General features: G+C 41.2%; 1 protein-coding gene across 3 annotated transcripts in view; it reads left to right on the forward strand.

Annotated features, from left to right (window-relative positions):
• The window catches only part of dennd1b (DENN/MADD domain containing 1B), a 112009-nt gene that overhangs the window by 46140 nt on the left and 39294 nt on the right, over nt 1-26575 (forward strand). For 2 of the 3 annotated variants that reach the window (XM_088313661.1, XM_088313663.1), the window contains exons 6-13: nt 3337-3406; nt 5045-5125; nt 6445-6504; nt 8699-8752; nt 9215-9325; nt 19409-19509; nt 21842-21887; nt 24205-24306. In XM_088313661.1, the coding sequence (XP_088169787.1) occupies nt 3337-3406; nt 5045-5125; nt 6445-6504; nt 8699-8752; nt 9215-9325; nt 19409-19509; nt 21842-21887; nt 24205-24306 (625 nt within the window). The remainder of the gene's footprint in view (nt 1-3336; nt 3407-5044; nt 5126-6444; nt 6505-8698; nt 8753-9214; nt 9326-19408; nt 19510-21841; nt 21888-24204; nt 24307-26575) is intronic. The other variant, XM_088313664.1, reaches the window with a different exon arrangement.

Consider the following 26575-nt stretch of genomic DNA (forward strand, 5'->3'; position numbering starts at 1 on the left):
GCGCGACAGCGACGACGCTCTCGGTCCATAATTATGCATGAAGCTTTGCTGCCAATTAGCAGAGGCTCCCCTGTCCCTCTCGCTGAGTTAGACATGCTAATTCATTTGACATATGATGTATAAAATTCATTATGCATTCTGAGAACTTCATGGCTTGCTTCGTTTTTACCAAAATAGTGTGTATGTAATCGTCATTTTATTTTTATTTGTGCAGTTATTTTTAAACTGAAAAAATATGTGAAAGAACGTTTAAAGCAAAATGGGGGTCTGAATTTCCTGTCAAATGCCGAGCACCAAGTCTTTTATCTTTGATTTGTCTTTAAATAGTTTGATTTCGCCAAATTAGTTATGCTGATATTTTAACCATCAGTGTCTAATCTAAGAATTTTAAGACTTCTTAAAACCTAACGCAGAGTCTGAGGCCCCAATTGAATACTTACTTAAATGTATAATCTCCCGTAGATTTGAGATGAAAGTGTTGACGAGTCTTTTTGCTGCTTTGATTGTTGAAGTGCTGAGACAATAAAATTGTCACCTCTGCTCACACATGGAAATGCCTTAATGAGGGGGACAGTTTTCTGTGGACGGGACTTTAAGCCTGAGAAAGCTTTGGCATAAAAAAAAAAAGGCCAGAGCAGCCTTTCAGGAAGGTGAAAAACAAAACAATAATTGTTCGTTATTTTTATGTTATTCCGTCACGCGCTGTCATTGCCTGACGCGCCTAACTGCAAGAATTTCTGTCGTAGATAAGGGGTGTTCATTGATGGGGGGCTGGGGTGTGAAGAGTATTTCCTGCATTTTATTTGACGGCGCAGCCTGTAGGATACACTCAAGCGACGGCACTGCGCTGGTTAGTGGATGTTTTAACGGGTTCCTGGGAGGGGGGCGAGTACCGCTTCCTCCCCTGCGCGTAACCCTCGACCTGCAAATGTGAAGGTGAAATGAAATCTTCCACTGAGCTGTCTCCAAAGTGTAGGATAAGTTATAATATTTGGTACTTAGGGAGATTTAAGACTCAGCTGAAAGAACAGCAGTAAAAGTCAGCACCCCACAGGTGATCCAAAGCTATTAAAAAGATTACGTAGGATTAATCAGGGGGTGGCGTATGCGGAAGAAATATATTCTCCATAGAATTAGAATGCAAAGTTTTTATTTTTGACATACTGGTATTTGTAAGTGCCCAATAGCTTAATTGTGTTTTTAAAGTGGCTGCCTGCTCTCAACTTTTTTTCAGCCTGGAATGGAGGGACACGGAGGGGGCATTTTAGTGATGGATGTCTCTCATTTTATCAGAGGATTTGCCTTGCACAAACACTTCTGAGCAATGAACTGTGACGAGTAGGAGTATATCACTGAGCACTCCTAACGTAAATTTAACAGTTACAAGAGAACCGAGCTGGACGATAAACAGGACAAACTACTGCATTAAGAGTTTATATTAATTTAACATCATTTTGAACAAATCAAAATCTTTTTTTTTTTTTTTTTAGCTGTAAGAACAGGAGTATTGATTATTTGTGGCTGGCTTCTTTCACCAGCAATCATGTTTCCTTCTAAAACAAAGGATGTGTGGTGCAGCATAATGAGTTCTGTGAGGCTTGACGGCTGCTCAGGCAGCCAGAGTATTTTTTATTTTTTTTAAACTCCATTCAGCAGTGAAAAATGAAGGATTAATGTCCGCGAGCCTGGATTTCTCAGAAAATGCAAAATGCTTTGTTCTTAGTCTCATCAGGCTGAAGTTTTTTTTTTCTTCTGTATGGCTTAAACGTAAACTGACCTCATCTGCAAGCATTTGTGCTGTATGTTTTTTGACATGGCAGAAATAGGCTGACATGCAGTCAGCATGTGAATTAACTAAAGCGTGTTTGATTCGGTCTCCCCTTGCAAGTGTGACCCGATTGCAGTAAGTCTTCATGCAGATGTCAAAATATAGGCATGTTAAGAGGCTGATTGTTTCAGACTAATGGTCACTCAGCCCCTCTGATTGGTGCGCTTGGCTGCACTTCCCCGGGAACCCGGCCTGTCATTGGCCCCTCGCGGATTTGGCGATATGAAAATTTGCATTCGGTTCACTTTATTGTTTTCTTGTTGTCTGTTAATTCCAGTCTACAGAGCAGCCAGTGACCCATGGCCTGGAAACTCTTCAGTCTCCAGCCAACTGCCGGAGCAGGACTAGGACTCACACACTCAAAACCCACAAAGATTCAAATGAATTATTTGCTTGTATAAATTATTTTCACATATATCTATGAACTTAAAGGGGACTTAAGCACTGCAGTGTGCACGTTTGATTGATTGGCCTAATTCACCAATTGCTGTATTGTCAAATTAATTTTAAAACCTCATGCATCAAGGCACATTAATAAGGCATGAATGGAAATTTGTGTTTATTTAATTCTAAGATGTCCTTATCTGGGATCATTATTCATGCTGTGTTCTAAAATCCGTGTTAAAAAGCAAAAGTGAATATAAATTCAATATCTTGACGGAACGGCATGTTTTTACAATTTGCTTGCATAACATTAAATCAGCGCAACCCTCACAGCCAAAAGAAAGCGTTGGCCTTCTTCCACCAAGAAAACAACTTGGCCAAGAATATGTCAGCCTCGTAAAGAGAGCCATGCTGCAGATGCTTTTGGCTTATGCTTGCTGCGCTTAGTGATAAGCGTTAACACCCAAAAAGCTGTATTATGCTCGTTAATGAATTCATTTTTGTCTATTAATTGCATAAGGTACCATCTTTGTAATAAGTGAAGGGCATGAAAGGAAAGAGGGCAAAAAGGGAGCGTGTTGGAGGAGACGAGGGGGCAGGAAGCGTCTTGGGCTGCATTTTTGTTACGCCTGTGCGTCTGCGAGCAGCATGCTTGTAAACTATAGCGTCCCGCTTCGCATGACATTTTGGGTTGCTTGCTGTTTCTTCTTTATATTACAATCTGTTGTGTATTCAGCTTGTCCTTCAACTGCCTCCTTGTTTTGGATGAAAGAGCCGATATGACAGGAATTCATAGAATGTTGAGGCCCATGGGTATAAAGAATGTCATAATGAGGAGATGATGGTGTTGTTTTTTTGTTTTCCTACCTGCACTATTGTGTGTTCATAATTCTGTTTAAATTTGGTTTATATCAAAGGTCATTAATACTATCTAATATTACTTTTAGCTGAGTTATTATTTTTTATTTCTTCAGAATAACCGACCCTAATTTTTATTTCCTTACCTTACTGAAAAAAAAATGTTAAAGTTTGGGGACACATTTTTTGTAAATTTCTCCTTTCAACTTCCAAATTCCTGCGGAAATTGCTTTTTTAAAATGTACCTTTCTTTTTCGTATTTGCAGTTATCTTCCATGGTTTGAGATCTACTACAAGCTGTTAAACACGCTTGCAGACTACCTAACAAGACAACAGGTAATCATCTCGTTTGCACATTTAGCCACTCGCCGTTATCGGATGATGTCGACGTAGTGATTGACAAGTGCAAACAAGGAAAACAAAGAGGTGGTAATGAAAGCACAGCCCTCTTGAATGAAAAAAAAAAAAATCAAAACGACACAGTACTTCTGCACACTGGCGTGTTGCTTGCCATCTCGAGCTCAGCTGCGCTGCTGTTATGTTGACATTTCACAGACCGAAACCCTGTTGTAAAAATTGAAGTTCTTCCTGGTGATTTACTGCAAAACAAATCTTTAACACACGTGCGCACACAAATGCTTACCACTTGCAAAAGTCTTTTCCCCTGACTATTCGCTGCGATATCGCAGCAAAGGGAGGGGAAATGTAAAATATGCAACAAACTGGGGAGATGCGCAACATGTAGCGCAGAGAGGGCTGAGGTGAAAGGAGGAAGGAGGGAGAGACATATCACGCTGTGGGACCGCTTTCGCTTGTCATGTAGTTGGTGCTTCTCGGGCAAACCCTCAGAGAGAGTCTTGCTAAGAGAGAACAATCAGGAACGCACGCGCCTTACATAAGCATTTAAAATAAACCGTCTGATTGAAACTGACTCACCCGCATAATGTAATAAATAGGGAGTGAGGCAAGCCACGGAGGGCACTTTTGTGCAGGGAACAGAGAAGATACTGGAAATCCTGGATGCCTTATCTGTTCGTGTGCATGATTTGATTTCTATTTCCCCCCGCTGCCCATTCCAGGCGAGAGGGAGATGTTGACAGACAAGGGAAGACAGAAGAGCGATGAGGGTTTAAGGCGAGGGCTAAATGAACTGTTTCCTCGGGCCGTGTTGTTGACCATGCGTGTGAGCATTGAGCTTCTCATGACAGGAGGCTGTTCGATTCCACACACCCCGACACCCAACCCCCCTCTTCCCGTGCCCCCACCCCACCTCCGCACTCGCTGTATATTGCCGCCCCGTCCTCGCTCGCTCGCTCGCGTAGTCACGTACAGTACATACATTTACACGTATCCCCAAAGAAGCAGTGGCTCACAGCCAAAAATGTAAGCAAAGTTCACTGAGACAGAAAAACATATCAAACAAAGAACAATCCCAGTGTTCACAGTAGTGGGTTGAACTGCAAGTGGCAAAGTGTTGTCCCCTTTTGATCTCCAGCAAGAGGCCCAGCAGCGTAAATAGCAGTCTTGTCGTGGAGCTCATAAATGCTGCTCGAATCATTTCTGAGCCTGTTCTGTGGTCAAGTGAGCTCTCTCAAGGTTTCTTAAAGCCCTTGTCTTTGGAGTTGGGGGTGGGGGGGACTCGCTTAATTATTGACAGCACTCGCTCGCCTGTAAAATCAACATTGCTGGATAATGGCCGTCTGCAGCCAGAAAGTCAGCCTCTTTTAAAAAATATTGGGGAAACTGCACTAATACACTAAACACAAAAATAGCGGAAAATACAGAGTCGGTTTTGTCTTTGCAGCTCGCTCGTCATCAACCCGTGATAGCACAAGAGTCCTCAGCCCCCCTGAACATAACAATGATCATCATAATAAGACATTTACAATCGTGTCTTCATCCTGTTATATTACCAGCGACAGCAAACCTAACGACTAAATGATATCCATGTATTCTTTTTTTTTTCCTACACAGGACAATGACTTGAATGACATGCTGAACTCTCTATACGATCTTCCTGTGCCAAAGCCCTTCACTCCAGTCAACCTGAGTGTGGTAAGAAAAAGTTGATCAAATATGCTCATTCTACCCTCTCAAGCGTAAAGAAATTTTTGTTGTCACAGTTCCAGGGCATAACGTGCGTTATGGCAGTGTAAAGAATCAACACAAATCGGACGTCTTTCAAATGTGGGCAAATCTCAGATATGAATTTATTATTAATATTGTTGTTAGTGTTATTAGTACAAGTTTTTGCTGCATTTTGGGTTGCATAAATAGGCACAAAATCTAAACTGTTCACTTAAATCTGCAGCGTAAATATATTGAGTAAAGGAGCTGGCAGGAAACTGATATCGGTTCGATTATGTCTTAAAAAGAAGAGCAGCAAAGATGAACAACAACAAAATGCATCATAGGAAAAATGTAGTGGATGATGAGAACTAAATGGAAATTGAAAGAAAAAAGAGTCTGGAGGAAAGATAGCTTCAAGACAAATAGGAAGAAATGGAGAGAATGGCAAACTTTGGCGGTAGAGGAGAAAAACGGTAGAGCAGGCAAAAAAAACAAGGTTGTAATGGCCGTCTGGATTAAGATGTGCTCTATTGCAGCAAAAAGACACGGAAGGCCCTGGACTGACACTCTGTTTGGAAACAAGTACCGCTAACAGGTTTTGGCGAGATAAGCCTGAGCTGTTTCAAAATGGACCGGTCCTTTCACAACTCGTCATGTCTCCTGCTTATCAAAAAGTGGAATGGCTTAACGAGCCCCTCAAAGTCAAAGAATGTTTGTGTCCACTTTTGACGCAAACTCCCCCCTGTTGTGTTTCCACCTCATACATAAAACACGCTTTCTTAAACAGGTGGCATTAACCTGCCGTCTGATGATCTTTAGTGAGCATTTTAGGCACTATTATCTCCGTGTTTGGTTTGCTTATCCCCCACTCTTTTCAAACACTTTCATTGTTTTTTGGCTTTATTCTTAGGGACACGCCTCCTTTTTTCAGCCAATTAAATAAGTCCCGGTCCCCAAAAGGATACGCATCTAATTATAAAGATAACTTTACTACATAATGTTACAGTCAATATATCAAAATACAGTTTAACAAGTTCAGTTAAGATTCTTTATGATTTAGTCTTTCTTTGTCAGAAATCTCAGGGTGTCATTGAGAAAGACGCCGCAGGACCAGAGGTGATAGCTTCATCTTTTTTCACGAGAAGCCACTTGTTTGATAATTAATTGACGACGCGAGTTATTCCCTAAAAGTGTGTTTCTTTTTTTTTTTTTTTTTAATCATGCCAGCCAAGAATAGGAACCCTTGTCCCCTTTCATGTGTGAACCCTGTTTTGCTCTTTTCTCTCCCTCTCTCATTGTGCAAGAATGAGCAGTTGTATATTGCCACTGGGCAAGTACTGAGAGATCAGCGAAGCAAGGAACCGGTGAGTGAATGGCAGAAAGGGAGGAGGTGGAAAGGAGGCTGCTGTGAAATGTGAAACCGCTGCTGTACTAACCACATGGGAGCTACAGCTTTCCAATCTGGCCAAATAAGCTGCACTATCTTTTTAAACATAACAAAAACAAACTATCCTGGGCTTTGGTGTGTGCTGCTTCTTCTCTGGAAAACAATCAAACTTTATAAATGATTAATGCCTTTCCACATTGCCATACTCTCACCATGAATATCAAGAGTTTTTTTTTTTTAACTTATATTTTATGTTTAAAGCAAAGGCAATTGTGCTAAAAAAATCTCCTTGATGCCTTTCCAGTTAACCCACTTTCGGTGTTTTTGTATAAACATAACTTCGAAAGAAGAAGAAAGCAGACAAGCGAGCAAGCAGCCGTTTGAAAGCCTGGATTGAATTACGCAGCCTGGTTTGTTATTTCCATAATGCCATGGATTTGTAGACCAATGGGAAATCATAATCTAGCACACAGAACACACCGGCAGAACGCAGGGATGCATAATAAAACGTTTATTCTCTATAAATCTTGTTTGTAGTACAGTTAGTGTAGGTGTCTCTTTTTTTCTGGCAGAGGTTATTGCTTGGTTTGGCTCAGTTGATTTCCTTTATTATCAAGAGGAAATAACACTTGTCAAGTAGAGGAGAGATGATGAGAGGTAATTTTGTTGCAATATGAATTTGAAATCTAGGCTGTCATGTATCTCAGCTTTCAGATATCTCAAGTTTCATCCAAGACTGTCACAATATGCACAACCTGCAAGTGACCTCTGTGACCACGACGACGCTTCATGTTCACCTCGGAATTGACAAATTGACTTAACAAATTTGACTGGTATTGGTGCAAGCTATATTTATCTGCTTTCTTTTTTAAACTAGAATTAAACAAAATGTCATTTAGTCATTACTCATAGATATATATTCCAGTTTTTAATAATATAGTGATATCTGTCATTGCGGAAGAGAAATTAAATAATCAGAATGAGTTTTGGATTTTCGCTACATTTTAACTGTTGTGTTGCATGATTGCCTCATTCGACAACAATGACCTTCCCCCTGGGAAAAATAGTCATTCGAACAACAACATGATGATGTTTTCTCAGTTTTTCTCCGTAATATGGAAACTATGAGAGGAATGTTTTGCACTTTTTACCCTAGCATTTTCTTGCGTAATTACGCAGATTTGCATAACCTGTTGCAGTCTCAATTGATTATTTATTACCACATTGGTATCAATTCTACTGAAGGTAATGAGCAATAAAATATTTTATACAGTGCATGTGCTGTATGTAAGCACCGTACAGTCCCCAGATGAAAATTATTTGGTTGAGGTGTGACATTCCCACAGCATTGTCTTAAATCCCTTCAAATTTGGTGATGGATTTTTCTAGAATCAATCAGATCACTCCAAACTAACATCATGCCAATTTCACCCCCTTTCCATCGGGTTTCTGGTTCTCTGCGTTTCATCCTATGAATTCTTCTCTTCGATCAGAGAATTTTCTTAATTGTCTTTGTATTGTGATAAATCTATTTTGTTTTTATGGTAGCAAATTCATGCATGCAGCAGTCAAATGAACATTCTGGAGGCAAATGAGAAATGTTTCACTATTTTAAAATACAAGCGCGAAGGTCCCACGAGCCACTCTGTCATGGGTTTAGGGGACAAGCCAGCAACAGATGGTTGAGTGAGGGAGAGCGCGCTTCCACTTGGTGTTTTGCCTACCTGTCTCCAGACAGAACCCCTCTCCGGCCTCTTTGATCGGAACACTGAAAGTGCCCTGCTCTCCCAAAGTGAGACAGGCAGCTCTGTGATCCTCGAAACAACCTGTGTTTGTGTGCGTGCGCGCACTGGCACACACAAGTGTTGCTGCTCCACAAGCCTTTCTAATGCTCAAATAAAGACTCAGTTTTCCACCAGAGACATCACCCCAGTCTGTGTCTATGGGGAGATGAGTTTCCATTGAGCTTTCTCTGTTCTGCGAGCCCGATAAAAGCAGCGCCACAGTTCAGACACCAGCTCAGCAATTCATATAGACAGAGCTGAAGATGAGCCATAAATCATAGAACAAAGTCTTCACGCCCCCCCTTCCCTCATATTCTTCTATGTAAGTGGTGTGCTTCACTTGTGACCTTCTCTCTTCTTTCTCCTGCATGTTTGTGTTTTCCGCAGCACTCCTACTTCATCGCCCCGGATATCAATGGACTGCCAACTATCCCAGAGAGTGTAAGTATTTGTGGAAAAACCAGACGGAGAGAGAGATAAAGTGAGCCCTCTCTTCTGGAAACATCTCTGCCTCTAATCGTATTTAACCAGATACACTTGTCATCTTTTGAAATTATTGCATCATCCTCTTGTTTCAGTTTTGTCTCCCGGTGCTCATACATTTCCATGTTGAAGTTCAGTGACTTCCTTGGGTATTAGATACTTTAGATTTAACTCGCCCTTTTCCCTGTTGATTTTTGTGTTTTAAGTCAAATTCAGTCAGGCAGCTCTGCATACAAATCTTTGCTGTTAGCTTTTACAACAAAGTAGTTGGTGCAAAATTGTACGCCAGGTACAGTATGTCTGTGCAATGAGCGTACACGCTCTAACCGTGTGAAGCCTTGACACTTTTCTGTAACATGTCTTACAAGGACAGTTTGTTTTGTGCCTGCATATATCCCCTCCCTTTCTGCCTCTTTCCAGAGAAACCTGACAGAATACTTTGTGGCTGTGGATGTCAACAACATGCTGCAACTCTACGGCAGTATGCTTCACGAGCGGCGCATCATCATTACCTCAAGCAAGCTGAGCACTGTGAGTCCATTGGCGGGGATCAGCCACAGGAAGGAAGCTTTGAAAAACAATGTACCACATAGTGTCAGTTACTCATCACGCGGCACAATCAGTTGGTCTCTTAACATCACATCATGCGGCTTGACTTAATTTTAGATGACATTTAATTCTTCCCCAGGGTGCACAGTAGTAAAGAGAAAATTCAGTTTGGGTTGAGGATCATGTCTTGCTTTCCTGTACTTGGTCCACGAGCTTTCTCTAAAACATTAGGTTTGTTACCTGTGAAGGTGACTGTGAATGGTTGTCTGTTTCTCTCTGCATTTGTCCTGTGAGTGACTATTCCAGTTTTAATCGGTCCCAGGATTCCCCAAACAGAATTAACTGTATGGAATGTATGGATGGAGAATCCCAATTAGGAATATTGTTTGGCAGGAGAGACACTAGTGTGACCGGCTTGTTCAGCTGCGCCATGAACAGTTGGCCTTGCTAAAAGTCACCTAAGCATTGCTTTTGGACGAACCTCTCTTCTCAGTTTTAGCTTTTTCCACATCATAATTCATTTGGGTTTTGAAATTATGACTCTCTGGTTCAAGGTCAGATCCATATCGACTGCGTTACTGAACTACGACATCAGTAGAGAATGGGAGTTGTTAACCGGTAGGCGTCGGTTTTTATTCTCCTGACTCCTGATTTGTTTGGGCAAGTAAGAGATGACTCCCCTCCGGTGAATCGCACTCTAGTCATGGTGTAAATGCATTTGAGCAACCAACTTCCCACTGCACCCCATTTCTGGAAATCTGCCAGATGCCCCAGTTTGTCATAAATGCTATGGATGATGAGTTAAATGTTGAGGTCAAATTCCTTGCGTTTGGTCCAATGCGATTATTTTTTTTCCCCTTGCTTGGTCCATTTTTAAAGCATTGTGTTGAAGCGAAATTGGAGTTAATAATCTGCGTCAAATACTCCTCCCGTGCAATGAAATTAAAATAAGAGAACAGTTAATTACTGTAATGCCCCCGAGCCATAGTCGCTGAACAAGTTTGAGCAAAACATACAGTCTAACACACAAACTCTACATTAGAAAACTTGTCAAGTGCCAAGGTAGCCATAATTCACTCAATCTGACCTTCTGATGTCACTCACTAGCCGACGCCCCTTAAAGGCACTCATCCAACAGTAAAAACAGTAAAAATCAATTTATTGCTTTCGTTGTCCTTTATTTTGCTTTTTCGGGTGTAACGAAAGCAGATTTGAATCGGAAAATCGGATTAGATTTATCCAAGCCAAATTGAATCGGTACATTTTGAAATGTACCATCCAGCCTATTTTACATGTTGATTCCTCTAATATTAGAGATATACACCAGGCATAAAAGTATATAGTAAATCAGTTTGATGTTGCTGAATGATTTGTTGCGTATTTGCCGTTAATTCACTTGACTTCTTTGGTCTTTGTAATACTTTTAAATGTTATCTACTAATACACAAGACAAAAGCTAGATCTATACCATAATATATGGTGTAGTCATCCCACTGAATCAAACCATGAATCATTCCACCTATTCTTGAATCGTATCGCACCAAAAGTATCGAGTTACGTATCGACTCGTCGCCTATTTATTATATTTTTATACAATACGGTGATAGCTTTTTTAATCAAATAAAAACTTTGTGGGGGTGTAGTGGAATGAATGAATTAATGACCTTTCAATTAATTTCAATGGGGAAAATATGGGTGACTCTCTACGAGTAAATACATAAACGGTTTAAACTCATAACTCAAGGTAACACTGTATTCATTCATTTACCGACTCCAAGACTCAATGTCTTCTTCATATGGATTTCACATTCTAATTTAGCCAGAATGTCTGTTTGATTGGATATGAAGCGCCTCATCAATATTCCAGTAGGATATGAAAACCCTAAAAAGTAGGAAGAGACTGTTTCTCTGACATGCAACGCTGCTTGTGCAGAGTTGAACACCACCCTGCAGTCAAACAGTTCGGCAAGTAGCAAGCTCTGATAGTCACTCCAAAGCTGGATTATGCTCGACTATTTTGTAACTCCAAAATATTGGACCAAAAGCCTTGAATTATCACTTATTGGATGTCTTAACTCACATAATTGAAAGCTACTTGTGTCTGTCTCTATGAGGGAGGGAAGCTTTCAAAATCCAACCCCCCCTTTTCTTCCTTCCTCTGTTCCCCATTCCACCCTACAAGCCTTATCTTTGTGTTTGCTGAGGCAGAGCAAAATGTTTATGACAGATGAGATGGAAGAGGGAAGTGATGTCATCCCAGTCCTATCTGTATCTCTAATGTAGCCGATCCCGCTCGGGTACCAACACTGAACAGCCGAAGGGCCCCGCACTGTTGATGGTTGCTGGCAGCACCCAAGGTCTCACGTCGGAGCCGCGTAGGCAAAACTGTAACAGTCAGCCAGCCCTCCTCGACTTTCACCTGTCTCCCATCAGCCTCTAAAGAACAGCAGCACCTCTTCTCACACCACAATACTCTCAAGTGGAAAGATTAGGTGGATGCAGGTTGCTTAAACGTGTTGTTGAATTTTCTGCAGCCCCGAGACAAATGTTCGTCTTATTTTTCTTAATAAAATACATCAGCGCGATATTTTAAGAGATTGTTCGCCAGACCTTTTACTCACTCAGCCTTTTATCCTCTGCAATCCATCATCCCCTCATCTGTCGATCCATCTATCTTCCTCTGGGAGGGCTGTTTTGGTTTGGTAGCGGTATATGTCAGGCACTGTAGTACAAAGGTATTTTCACATCCCCGCTGGGATTACTTGCAGGCCCTTGCATTATTGCTGCTCCTGTGATGCATTATTTTTTTTCTCACTGTTGGGAGGACTGACCTCCAAGTTCAAGAGGAAAAGCTTGCCACAATAATGCATACTTAACTGTAAAGAACCCGGCTCATTATCCAGCCCGTTGTCTGGTGATCAAATACTTGAATAGGTGAAAAATATATAATTGATGTCAGTTTGTCATGATGTTTGATAAAGTGACTGTTGGCAGTCACTAGATGGACAGTAATATTTTCAAAGCTCATTTTCTACTCATAGTGGAGGGATTGTTGTTGTCAACGCTGAGAGGCACGCACACACTCACACAAAGGCTACCTGGCGTTAAAAAAATATTTTCTGCTTAATAGCAGCACCAATGCACATCACTTCAAACTCAAAGTATGAACTGTGTTGCTCATTAGGGATGGGTTAGCTGTTGTTTTTTTCCCCCAACTCATCATATTTATATCTATCCATCTATACCGTATGAGACCTGGGCGACCATTTAATTTTTTAATAGCGATTAAAGAAGTAGTAGTGTTCTGGACACTTTTTTAAATGCATTAACATATAAATGAAAGTCCCATAATATTTGTTTGTTTTGTAACTCTTTTGTATCACCTTGCAACTTTACCTAGGAAAAAGGGATCTTGCTCATATTTTCTACAGTTCCTAAAAATGATCTCAGGAATACAGAGTCACTTGATGGTTAGGGTCATCCATGAGATTAATTACTGCCTACCAGAGCATGTATCCTGTCCGTTTGCCTGGAAAAGAGCATACCTGCTGAAATTCACGGCACTTTGCATTCACTACTATGTTATTAAAAAAAACTTTTTTTATTAACAAAACTTTTTTCATACATCAAGTGCAATTTTGCCTAACTAGCGTTTTAAATTGTGGTGAATAATTCGCTGAGTGAAATGCAGTACTGCCAAGTGCAAGCATATAAATATTTTTTTTTTGCCCAACTTTGTTCATAAAAATGTAAATGAAACACAAACGTGCGTGTTCTTTGTTTCTTTGGATGGAACAGTTACTATTAGTAATGGCGCACTGTGTTGAGAAGCCCACATTGTGTAGCGTTGTGTGGTTTATTGCTGTTTGATACATTGAATCCATACGAGTTATTCAGGTGGTCGTTGAGCACATCTTAAGTTCAATGCAGAACGGAAGTGATTTTATTTAGTTTTTCTTTTGCGCAATCAGTACATGTTCTCTAAGGAGACCACCATCTGTATCTTGCCACTTTAATTTGATCCCGCTGGAAACATCTCACTTCTTCGATTCTCTTCCTTTCATATCATGTTTGATTACTTGACATTCACTATGGTCACATCATTGAAAACGATTTAATTGTAAAACTTTATTGATGTAAAAAATGTTCGCTCTCCCGCGAACTGGGATGAAAATTTTTTTTTTCAGCTGTTCCAGTGTGCGCTGTAAAATGATTGTCGCCGTTAATAAACTAGTGAGTTAATGCGAAATTAGCACGTTAAAATGCAACAAAGCATTCGAGCAATTTGACTAAAACTTACTCAAATGTTTCTGACCTCACTATTTTCACTCGTTATTGTATAACAAAAAAACATCCCGATAAGTGACAGTTGTCTTGACCATTAGAGTGGACCTTTCAAGTGCCTCTGATTAACCCCAAATAAAGTTAAGATGTTCTAGTAGGCTTTTCCAGATAGTGTATGGATCCATTAAATGTATCCAGTTGGTTTTCACAACATGCAATTATGCATACGAGTATAAAGGCACATTTCAATGAATTAATCAGTCATGTGTTGGACTAGTGCCTTTATTTTTCCTGAATCTTAATTTGTCATCTTATTGAGACTTTTTGTAAAATTGTATTCTTTCAACTTTGGATGAGTTTAGTTAGCAAACACTTGAACACAAACCCTGACTTCAACCCATCAAACAACTTTTAAGATGAACTCCAACAGAGATGGCGAGCAATTCTGACTTTCTTTGGTCCTGTATCAGTGACCTCTGCTCCTCCCACATGTTTTGGTTGAATGAAAGAATTCCCACAGGCACGCACCAACATCTTGTTACTTATCTTCACGGAAGACTGGAATCTTTTTCGTGGCTAAGGATTGATCAGTTATGTTTTCTTTCATTTTCACTTTCTGTACTGTAGGTGCAGTGACCATACAGTGGCTCAAAGGTTTGTCTTTATAGTGAATTCCAATCCAATTGGGCCAGCACTGCATTGCGAAACCGAGGGTAGAAGCTGGACACACACACGCTTAAACAAATGGACTGCATTTATTCTTGCTGCCCCGGGTGATGCCTGTGTTAAGGCCTCCGGTGAAGCCCGCGTGTCAGCCCGTCCGTACATGACCAGTGCGGCTTGCGAGCGGCCAACAGCAAAGGAATAAATCATTATTGTACAACAATGCATCAGTTGACTTTTTGCTGTTCTGTGACCAGAGGTGAACACTACCGCTCTTTGTAAAAGCTGGTCGGCATTGGCGCAAGGGGCGGGAGCCAGCGGAGCGTGCGGCCTTGTCATAGTGCCGTATAATGGGGCTGCATCAGCCCTTCCTCTAACTAGTCAGCTGGGAGGACCCCCCTCGCCTGCCCCCCACCGCTGCCCCGCCACCTTCCTCGTCTTTCATCTGCTGAGGCCCCCCCAGCTCGCGAGCCCATTCTCTGCCCTGCCTCTCGCCCAAACTCGCAGAGCCCAGCCCCAGCATGGTCTGACAGCAGCCCTCTCATCAGCCTGTCAGGCCTATGCTAACAAGGCGCTATCCATCCAGCATGCCCTAGAGTGCCAGCTGTCTCTCTGTTTCCTGCCTTTTCCTCTGTTGTTCCTCTCCTCTCGTTGCCTGACTTGACTGCGTCTACCGACTTACGCTGTCTTGGTCCTCTCTGACATATCATTTTTTACCCATCTGTCTCGTGTTCTCTCTGGCTACACCTCTCTTACTCCTGCTCCCCGTGTGTGTTTTCCCTCAATAGATTTCTCAAGCCATGTGCCACGAGTTGCCTTGCATGTTCAGCCGCTCCAGTCACAAATGTGCCTATTTACATGTAGTGGGTGTTTGTCTTCTTTTCTTTGCATGTGTGCATCTGTTTAGATGTGCAAGTACTTATAACACGCACCTTATGCCTTGGTGACAGATTCTCAGTCACGTGTAGGTGGCCTGGCGTTAGCTGTTGCCCACAGCAACGCGTCTGGCCTCGCTCTCTCTTCCTGTGCCACATCCTTGTTGTGAGGCACACTTGTGTCGCGATGGGCCTGACATCCGTGTATGTCGACAGACGTAAAGGCAGACTGGCTAATTGGAAACTTAGTTGGTGCTGAGCAGCACAGAAAGAAAGGCAAATATTGCAAAAAAAAAAGTAACCGTCAAAGGAGGCGGGCAAGGACAGAAAAATAGCTGGAAAAATAACAAAAGTGAGTTTGTCTAAAAATGAGAGCGTGATGACAGTGTCATACTTTAAACGGAAGGAGGTATTTGTCATTGCACTCTTGCATTATTCTGACCAAACGCTTTCTTGTTAGTCAGTTTATTCAACTTGCCTGTTTAACACCAACACTTTTAACTTTGGCCACAGATATTTGTCTCAATATTACCAAACTAAACATTATTTGAACAAATGTCTTACATCTGAATCCTTGTCTCATTCAGAAGCACGTTAACGTTAGCGTCATCATACACCGAGTGATTATGAGTACATGGGAGACTTTAAATATGCGTATTATCGTCAAATTAAGAAATAATCTGAATTTTTGGATGCAGTGAGTAGCTCAGTCTCTCAGCATTTGGCCTGAAATCCAGAAATCGAATAATGTTGAAATTCCGGCTTAGTAAATGCATGACAACCCCTAACTCCTCTTCTATAAAAATATAAAATCTGGAAAATAAACTGCGTGGGCTGTTTTATACCAAAACTTTTCAGAAAATTCCGTATACATTTTATGAAATGATTTATGAAAAAAAAATCTGTTATTGTGGTCGGTGAAATTGGTTTTAAATATTTTACTTTGTCACAAATATTCTTTTAATTCCTCTGTACATCCCATCTTATTTCACCATTAAAGGAAAAATACACATGCTTGCTCCATAAAGTCTTTAGTTTTTGTTTCACTATGGTATTAGCCTTCGGTAAAGACTTTTTTGTAAAAACATAGAGCTGAGCCGTGCCTTTCGTGTGGAGTCTTTTGATTATAACGTTTTGCCCAGCTGCAATACAGTTCTAAAGTTTTTATTTTTCCCCCATCTTTTTTTGTTGCACTTTCCTCTACTATTCACTGCTCGTCTGTCTCCATCTTTTTCTTTCCGTGGTCCAATTGTGAATGAGTCTGCAAGTACCAGTCTTCTTTATGTTTCGGCTACAAGTGCACTAAAAAGCTCTCAGGGTGCAACCAAAGACCTTGACTGCTTTTTGAAGCAGGCTGTCGCTGTATAATCGCTTAGCTTCTCACAGCGGATGGGGCAACACACACGTACACACACCCGCGCGCGCGCACAGTGTGAGAGGCAGGCAGCCCCTCATTACCGGGCTGAGCCCCGGTCCCTGAGGACTGGACCCAGCACCTAATCCTGTATTTGTTCTTGGGGACTGTATCTGTGATTCTCCATTGAATGGAATATTAAGCACCCAGGTCTTTTGTGGAGCGTGTAAGCCATTTGGCTCCACTCATCTATTATTTATCAGCCTGGCAAATATTTTATCAGCCATAGCCTCTTATGGCCTACTGTCACGTGAACCCCCGTCCCAATCCTTTGACCCCACCCCGCCGATTAAAATAAAAAAAAAAAAAAAAAACTCCTTGACGGAAGAAGAAAAGTGTTCTATTTTTATTTTTTCAAGTTTATTGACTGTTGTGTGCCTCAAGCAATTAAGCCCAAACAAGTACATCTTTTAGTAATTTAATTTATTTCCCTGAGGTTGCTTTTGAGCTAACTTAACTTGGACAAAATCTCTATCTATTTGGAGATAGCAAATGAAGTAAATATGAGTATCTCATCGGCAGTAACCTCCTCCATTCTCCAGTAAGGCCCCCCAAACATCCAGAGGGTGTTAAGAGAAGAGGAGTGAGAGACTCCTCTTTTCCCTTTCAACCTGCAAGTAAATCACGGCAGTTGGGGGGGCTCACCTTGAGGCTTGGGGGAGATAATTGGAGTTGGTTAGCGAGGTGTTCTGTGCCATTACCTCCTGGTACCAGTGAATGGCCGGGGCTTGTCTCGCACTCCCTGAGGAGGAATATACTCGCCTGTTGGATCTTCACTTTGTGTGTGCGTGTGTAAGCCCGCAGTCAGACTGCTGACCTCTCTTTATCACAAATTAATGGCCCTTTATCATCACTTTGCTGGGGAAAAAAAATAATCTGATGATTTTGATAGCAACTCCTCCACCAAGTGTTTCACTTTCCCACATAAATATTCATAGGATTGATTTATGCTGAGAATTAACAAAAGAAGCCAAACTGTTTGTGAGGGAATTCATTTTGACAGGCGCGTGGCATCGTTGTGTTGCGTCTGAAGACGGCGCATAGAGGAAATATGCATATTCAGATACACAGAGCAAGACACCAATTAAATGTTGATTAAGTCTTAACTATTGTGGGACTGGCTGGGTGAGAGATTGCACCGAGACAACAAATAAAGTGTTTTTTTTCCCCCAGTCAATAGGAAAAAAATGAATGCAGTTAAAACAAACATGCAAGGAGGGCGGCACATTTCCAGACAAACACACGCAGGCCCGCCCGCACGCCCGCACGCACGCAGCGCCCCTCAGATGTCCAGCTTGATGTGAGGTTCCACTGCAAGAGGTGGTGGAGGAGGAGGTGCTAGGGGGGTGGCTGTTTTTTCTGGCAGTGGTGGTTTTGGCTCTTGGCCGGTCAATTGTGACACTTTGTGTGTCAGTGAGCAGAGGGTCTCCTGATAGTTGGCTGTGCGTGCGTGTGCGTGCGTGTGACAGCGTGTGTCCGCTTCACACATTGACTGTGAAGCTGTAGCAGTGTAACAGCGGCTGCTGCTCCGGGGTCCCGGTGGTATTGGCCTAGCCCGCAGTCTCTCTTGGCTAACTCATGTTTCATTCTTTGGCAATTTGCCCTAATGAAGTCCCGCAGGAGCCCCTCAGACCTCTGTTCTCTTTCCATATTTAATCATGTTATTTTAATCTGGGGGATGAGCTAACGCCTCGTTCCCCTGCCGTGCCCGCGTGTGTGTGTGTGTTGCAGGTCATTACTTTTAGCTTGGTTTTTAAGAGACGCAGTGTCAAGAGGAGGCAAGGGGATGGGGGGTCGGGGGTCCTGGCTCTAAGACAATGGCAGACAATGAATTCAATTTTTTTTGTGTGGTGTTGGTTTGACTGTGCGGTGAGCTGAGCTCCTTTGAAAAGCAATGTCATCTTCATTTGATTGCAGCTCATTATTTGCTTAAAAAAAGAGGTTTCTTTTTGTTATGTTAGGATCTTTGTTTCTTATTTAGATTTTTATGACTAATGGCAGATGTGTGTTGTTGTGGCATTTAGTTGAAAAGCAGTTAATTGTGAACCACTTGCCTGATCATTGCCTGACAAAGAATCAGTATTATGGCCTCCCTGAAAAAGAAAAATAATCCTTTCAACATGAAGTCACAGAGTCCTAAACTATGTAATAATATTATCAGATAAAAGTTAGAATTTAAGAGAAGAAGTCTGTCACAGTCCTTGAGTGTTTACATTTGTGTGGAAATGTTAAAATTCACTATTGACATTACGACTAAAATACAATTTTTTTTCTCATGATATTCTACATTTAGCGAAGTTTTTAGTTCAAAGTGGCAAATGTGCATTGTAACAACAATGGACTATATACGGACATAAGAAGACTGTATTGTTAGTGTAAATCAATTGTCTTTTTTTCTTCAGCGTTTGTGATCCTTTCCTTTACATCTTGTTCCCATCATTTGTCACTGTGTGGCTCTGCTACAAAGGTTAGAGACGGGCTGCTGTCAGCCGGTTGATCGTCTCTTCTTTCCTCTAATAATAGCTTGAGGTTACACGTTCAGCACAAAAGTCTGACATACACTCACCTGTAGCAACATGCACAATATATCGACATGCATTCAGAGATCATGTGGAGCGATTCCAACAATGACAATAATGAATGTAATGATTATCTCTCTGACATCACAATTAAAACAGTGGTGCTGCCTTTGCAATGGCAGATCTGTTCAATTATTGTTTTGGTTTTCCTTGTTTGGTGAATCATAAAGCTGTGCACTATCATAATATTTACTGTTCTTGTGTAACGTTGCCCTCTTCAATTAACGTGAGTTTCTCCTTTTCTCTCCAGTTAACTGCATGTGTGCACGGTGCAGCCGCTTTGCTCTTTCCAATGTACTGGCAGCATATCTTCATCCCTGTGCTGCCCCCGCATCTTCTGGACTACTGCTGGTAAGGCCTGTCACCTCCACACACACACACACATGCACACGCACACGCACACACACCAAACCCCACGTAGTGTGGGTCACTATGCTTATTACTCCCGGCTGTGATATCATGTTCATCATGCGCCATCCATCTGAATGGACTGAGACGTCCTCTGCATATACGCCACGTGGAGTTCACTTCTCTTTAAAAATGACTGCTTTTTATAGAATCATATGTGATATGTCATCACGTGCACTGTGAACACATCTGTCTTTCGGAACTCTTCATCACTGACTACAAAATGTGATTTTCAACACTCTGGGAAGACTCAGCAGCAGTTAATTCTATCACAGGGGTGTCCTCCGAGCTCTGATTACGAAAATAAAATGTTATTAGATGAAGAGCATGTACGGTATATACCGCTGCGTGCATGTGCATATTTGTTGATGGACGATAGTGTCATATCTTAGTCTATTACGCTGCGGAGCTACAAGCCTGCTGTGTGTTGCTGGGTTGTATTAGGCTGATTATGGGCCTGCAGCCCCCGAATCCTCGTGGGCACAGATGATCTGACACAACACTATTTAATAAGAGATAGGCTGTATGAGTCTTAAAATGTGTCTCTGTTTGACTGCTGGATTGGATTGCAAACATTACTCAGTGATTCGACATGTTCGTCTCAAGTCAAACTGTCACATATGCTGTGGTTATGCCGGAAGTCAAGTTTATGGACACCAGACTGGAGTGGAATGGAGGTACTGTGACTACTTAGTCATTGTTGACAAATCTAAAAAATCTACAGTACGTCCACATATATTGTCATCATAGCGACGTATATATTTTAAGTCAATGGCCAAATAGCACAGGACCAAATTGTGAAAAAAAAATATATATGCGATTATATTTTCATAGGCCAACAGGCATTTTTTCAGTTGTTTTTTTTTTTTTTAAAAATACGATTTTGGGTTGTTAAAATTAATAAAATTGCTCTTATTTCATTGTGCTAAATAGTAACCGATTATATTTTTTTTTCATCCTTTCATATCGGTCTTTGTCTTTTCTGGTTGATTACATGTAACCTAACTAAGCTAAGGTGTATTTGATCAACTTTTTGCATTTGAAAAAAATGTTGTTGTTTTGTTGGTTAAAAAGCGAGAACTTTGCATTTTTAACGTTTGATAAATTTAGAATTTTGCCTTTGTAAATTCTCTTTGGTCTCTAATATTGCAAGTCAATTTCAGACATAAACTTAATGACAAATGCCTTTTTAATGCAGATTATGCATTAAAACTGGGGTTTCAAAATCACATCCCGGGGATTATTTGTGGCCCACAGGATGAAATTTGCCGGTCCCCTACTTAACATCAAAGTTAAAGCGGCCTCCACATTTTTTGCCGTGTTGTTGCCTTGGGCATTTTGTGTGTCTGTGTGTGTGTGTGTGTGTGGGGGTTTTTTTTTTTTCCCCATAACTTAGGGGTACCATAGCTCAGGCACATGACAGCTCTCAGCGAAATGTAATTCTGAAGTGTCACCAAGTGGAAGGAAATATATTCTGATATTGTGTCATCCAGTCCCAGTCATGTCTTTTTCAAAAGCTGCCATGAAGCGAAAGGTGGTGATGACAACAGCCAATTTCAAGAAAAAACAGGGGATGGTATGTTTTGTTGAGGACAAGGGCACCCCGCCATGTTTTGGATGCACGGAGAAAGTTGCAGTACTCATGATGTCATTACTCAATTAGACATGCTGAGGAGAATGCATAGGAGAATGCAGAGTACCAGGAAGTTGAGAGAGAGGACTGGGTCAATAATCTTGTTCACGTTCTGAAGAACTGTTTATGTTCTGAAATGTTGCTAATAAAGATGGAGAAGACTGGATTAGTTGTACTTTTTTTTTTTTTTTTTTTTGGGAATACTTGAACCCCCTTTTTGTGAAATAATTCATGCGGCCTAGACACACTCAGTCTGTCTCCAGTGGCCTCCATAATTCTTGGCAGCGCTTGTTACAATGTTTTTTAAAGCCTCAAAATGAATTCCATTTTATTTGAAACAGTATACGCTCATATTGAAAATTGTAGTCATGGTTCACTCGTCACAGAATCAAGTTCCTCCCATGGTCATCTCAGTCCCCAGACCTCAATAATTATGGAGGGTAGTGTAAGATGAATTTTAAACCCCTGCATTAAATTGACCTCTGAAAACATGGAATTCAAATGAGCTTCCCCCGCCACTTATGTACATAAAATAAATTCAGTGATTTAAAACAGTTTGGGATGGATGTGCGAAATTTGTTGCACCAACTTTACCCTGTGATTTTGAGTGCTGATGAATTGTTTTCCTCTCTCCATCTGCAGTGCCCCCATGCCGTACTTTGTAGGAGTTCATCTTAGTCTGCTGGAGGTATGTTTTTTTTTTTTATTCTTTATTATGCATATGCACATAAAAGTGCATGCAAATATGTATGCATCATTATGTATATGTCCAATTGTGTACAGCTGGATAAAGTTTGCAAAGCAAGCAAATATATGCAATAAGTTCCATGATTTAGTTACTTTGCTGCATTAATTTACTGTTAATGAAGTCAGGATGTAACTACCTTTCCCATTTTGGGCCCTGCTATTTTTTGTTTTTAAAAAGTAATATAACAACAAAAAAACAGCAGCAGCCTGACTTAAGGAATACTGCACACAATGGTTTTCCTCTTTGTCTCTCTAGCGTCTCCACTTTCTTTCTTAATCTTAGGTACACAAGAGAAGGAGAGGAAAAAAAGGCAGGAAACACAAACAAACTCCATTGTTATAAACCTTTGTATTATTTGGTGGGGCAAGCCATCACCACTGCCATTGTCTGTGCGCGCATGTTGCAAGCTCATGCGTGCGGGGGTGTCTGTGTGTGTGTGTGTGTGTGTGTGTGATAGTTGTCTGACAGTTGTGGCAGTGGCAGTATTTATCACACTCTGCATCCATGACAGACCCCCTTTCTTGCCACTCCATAATTAGTCCAGATCAGCAAGTGAGCCTCCACTGCACAGGCTGTCACAAAAGTGACAAACTAGAAAATTCACACACTATGCTCCCCCAACACACACACACACCTGCCTGCTTCCTGCATCACAACAAAATGAAATAATTGTTGAGTTTGTTGCCATCAGGATGCATGCAGTGCGTGCAGCACCGAATCACTGTGTTATTGATGCATGAGATTCTTGTGCTGAGGAAAATGTACCATTCAAATATCCTCTTTCAGTGCCATTTTTCATGCGACGAGTTGTGTGTTACAATGAAGATGTTCTGATTGCACATATTCATTGTCAATTGTAAAGCCGCGTAAAGACACTGTTTTATTGTAGGTCTTATATATTCTCACTAAGCCTGAGAAACGGTGTTCCATGAAAAGTTGTGCACAGTAAAATGGAGGGGAAAAAAACAATCAAATACAGAGAATTCATATTGTGTATGCCATATCAATCCCAAAACAAAAAATCTCATTGAGGTTTGTAGAGTGCAGACTTTTTCCGTTCACATCCGACCAGTTAATAAATGGCAAGTTATAAAATGTCAATTCAGACAGTTACAGAAATGCAATTTTTGTAATTTTCAGTATGTGTAGCTGTCGATTTAAAATATTCAGGCCATAAATATTTTTTCTACATTAATATTCATTTTTTATTGTATCACTTAAATTGAATTTATTGTGAAAGTGAAATTTCCTTGGTGGTTCATGCAACGTGGGCACCAACGTGCACAGTTGAAGGTTCAGCGCCTTTATCAATGACACCTCAGTGGTGATCCTGAAATAAATTCTGCTCTATTAGTTACTTTGATACCCTTTATTCTGGCTGTTCATTTACAGGACAGGAGAGTCAGTGAATGTTGCAAACGTCACTATTATCTTTATTCTCTAAACAGACGTGCATGTATGAATAAGTTTGAGTGAGTCCAAAAATTTTTGGACGCCAAAACCATGTCAAGCAGGCATAGTATTCAGCTTAATGCCATATTGAAAATGTCAGAGTTCTACTGTGAGTTTGTGTTTTCAAAAATCGTATAATGTGTCTCTCATTTCTTGGTGACTTTAATTATTATGCACATACACGAAACATGACTTTCTGAGGGATTTGTATTTTTTTTTTTCTGGACCTCGTGCGAGTTGCTACTGACTCTTACACTGGTAGGTGAGAAGGTTGCAAGCAAGTAGAGTATACAATATGTAGTTGTTTGAGGCAGGAGCCTGCCACTGCTTCTAAAACCTTCATTGAAACTCTAAAATGCTGACCTCTTCTTTATTTTTTTTATTTTTTTATTCAGTTCACAAAAGTGTACGTTGATGATGTCCACTGGAGATGAATTATTCCCATAACCCGCATCCTCAACACAGTTATACTGTGAATGCACAACTTTTCAACTAGAAACTAAAACTCCCTTTTTTTCAATGTTGCGCTAAAAAGTATTACTTTATAGACAATGGCCTTTTTTTCTGTTGTGGAGAGGCCATAATTGTAGAAGTTTTCATTGTTTTACCACAAGGACAGACATTGCTACAGTTACACAAAGTTGAAGTATCCCATGTCAAAACACTTCCTGTTCTACCAATGCTTAACTAAAATGACTTGTTTGCATCTACATCATACTGTTTACTTTTATTTTGTATCACTCAAGAATTGTGCTCCCACCTGTATTAATTGAAAGCTGAAAATTGGCATGTTGTCTTCTTGTAGAGAGTGCGCAGTCGGTCGCTGGAGGATGTGGTCATCCTGAACGTGGACACGAACACACTGGAGAGTCCGTTTGATGATCTGCATAACCTTCCCAGTGATGTGGTGAGACACTCGCACGCCATTGCACAATCAGCAGCCTTTATTTCTTTTTTGTCTTAGGACAAGAATAAACGTGATGCACATTTTCTTAGTCTTCACCCCTCCCGTATACTGACTTATTCATTGCACCAAAACTTGTCATTGTATTGTTCTGTCCCCCTCCCCACATCATTAATGTCTGCAGCACTGGGCCCTCAGATTGCGGCTGTCTTAAGTAAACTCCCGTTGCTCTGTACAGCGCTTGAAGGCAAACATCGTTCCCTGACCATCAGAGGCATGTGGGAAAACTTGCAACTCCCTTCCCTTCATCTCCATCCTTTCTTATCATTATTTTACCAAGTCTTGCCTTGCTGCCTGCCCACTGGCACGTTTCTGAGAGCGAGGGGTAGGAGGTGGGAATGAGGCAGTGGGAAGAGGCAATGGCTGATTTTCAAGGGGGAGAGAGTGGGAAGAAGGGGGCCAATTACCAGTGTGGGCTGTGAAGCCACCTGCCAGCGCGTCGTCTCTTTAATTAATGGCGCAATGATACTGTGGAGATGCTTCCTGTAACGGTGACCAGCTTCAGGGTCACTCCGGCATTTGCACTCGCACACAGGTATATACACGCGCACAAACACACCCCCACACGCACGCACACCAACAGACACACACACACACACGCACACGCGCAGACAGACACGCTCAAACAATGCACAACTTGTCTTCCCTTGTCTCTGTCGAAGCGGGATTGTTTGTTTATCAGTTTTCAGACGGTGTGTATTAAAGCGCCTCTGCCAGGCGTGGGAGCCCCCCCGCCGAGGTTGCACACACATACACGTTATTACCCACAGTGCTAACACTATAGACTCTGATTCCTCTGCATGCCGACCTCTGGTCAGAACGACTGTATATATTTCAATCGACTATCCAGCAGATAACAAACCATGCAACTCCCCCAGAACTTTCCCCTACTACCTGCTTTTGTAATGCAGTCATCATCTTGAAACCTTAAACCTATGAAACCTTCTTTCTTTTTTTTTTATTATTGATTATGAAGAATAATTTGAGGTTGCTTTTCAGACCTGAGAAGGGAGACCTTGAACACAATCTCTGTTCTGTTTATTCGCTGATGCCATAAAGGACATTGCTTTGTGCACTGTGGAAGTGAAGAGGGCCTTCCCCAAACTATTCACACAGGATTTGAAGTTGTGTTTTTACGGCATGAAGTGCCGTAATACTGAAACGATACCTCAGCAAAAACTTAAAACGGTGGAATAATAGCTAACTGAACAACTTGCCATTGTTTGTTTGGGTTGTATTAATTCAAACAACTACTATGAGAATTTTTATTCTAATACTTTTGATGAAATAAAAAATAAAATTTTAAATACTTTGGAAAAATTGATGGAACAGCATTTAAAATGATTAAACATTAATAACCATTCGCTCGGTGAATGGAGTCTATCCCAGGACGCCAGCTCAAAATGTCTGCTTGAAAAGCAAATCGTGTTGAAAGTTAGACTCTGAACATGACAAAGTACACATCCAGGCTCTGATTTTTAAATATTGTGTTCAAGCCGTTCCTTACGGGTAGGATGTAACCTGATGCCCGTCATCCACCTTGTATGCACGCCGCCTCTGATATGAGCGGTTGGAGCGCTTTCGCTCCATACCGCAAACTACTGCGTCTTGGAATTGATGCTGTCACGTTATTTTTGTGAGGCAAAATTCACGGTATGCCACTGGTGACAAGTTACTTGGTGCAACACTAATTCGAAGCATAGATTTGTCCAAAATGATAAGGAAAATTTAAACTTAATCCTTTCTTTCGGCTCATCGGTGTTCTGCACCCAGGGAGTCGAGCCCAAATTATTCGCGAAGTGACTTTGTCATATAACCAAGTCAGGATTTTTTTTCAGCGACAGAAGCCAAGAGGGAAGCTTTTGTCTTTGCCTTGTGATAAATTAAGTGGCAGACTGAGCCTTTTTAGCTTTGATCAGGTCCTCCCCGGTTTTCCTGACTAATGACAGAACATAGCCCACACGTCATGTCAAATTACACCACCTGAAACGGAAAGTACACCAGCATTAATATATTTAACACGGCAAATGACTTGTTGTTTTCAGTCCTATTCTTTGCTTTTTGCTGCCTGCTCTCATCTTTTCACCCGGGCTGCTGGATTAATAAGCAAGCGAGCAGGTACTAATTAAGTGGAATTCCAGGTCTCTTGTTAGTCAGCTTGTTAGCGATGAGGACATGCCACGTGGCATTTGATGTTTGTGTTTACACACGG

Source organism: Idiotropiscis lumnitzeri, chromosome 13 (assembly GCF_059441095.1).
Source record: "Idiotropiscis lumnitzeri isolate Australia: NSW breed Sydney's pygmy pipehorse chromosome 13, RoL_Ilum_1.0, whole genome shotgun sequence".
In the NCBI taxonomy this organism is placed as follows: domain Eukaryota; kingdom Metazoa; phylum Chordata; class Actinopteri; order Syngnathiformes; family Syngnathidae; genus Idiotropiscis; species Idiotropiscis lumnitzeri.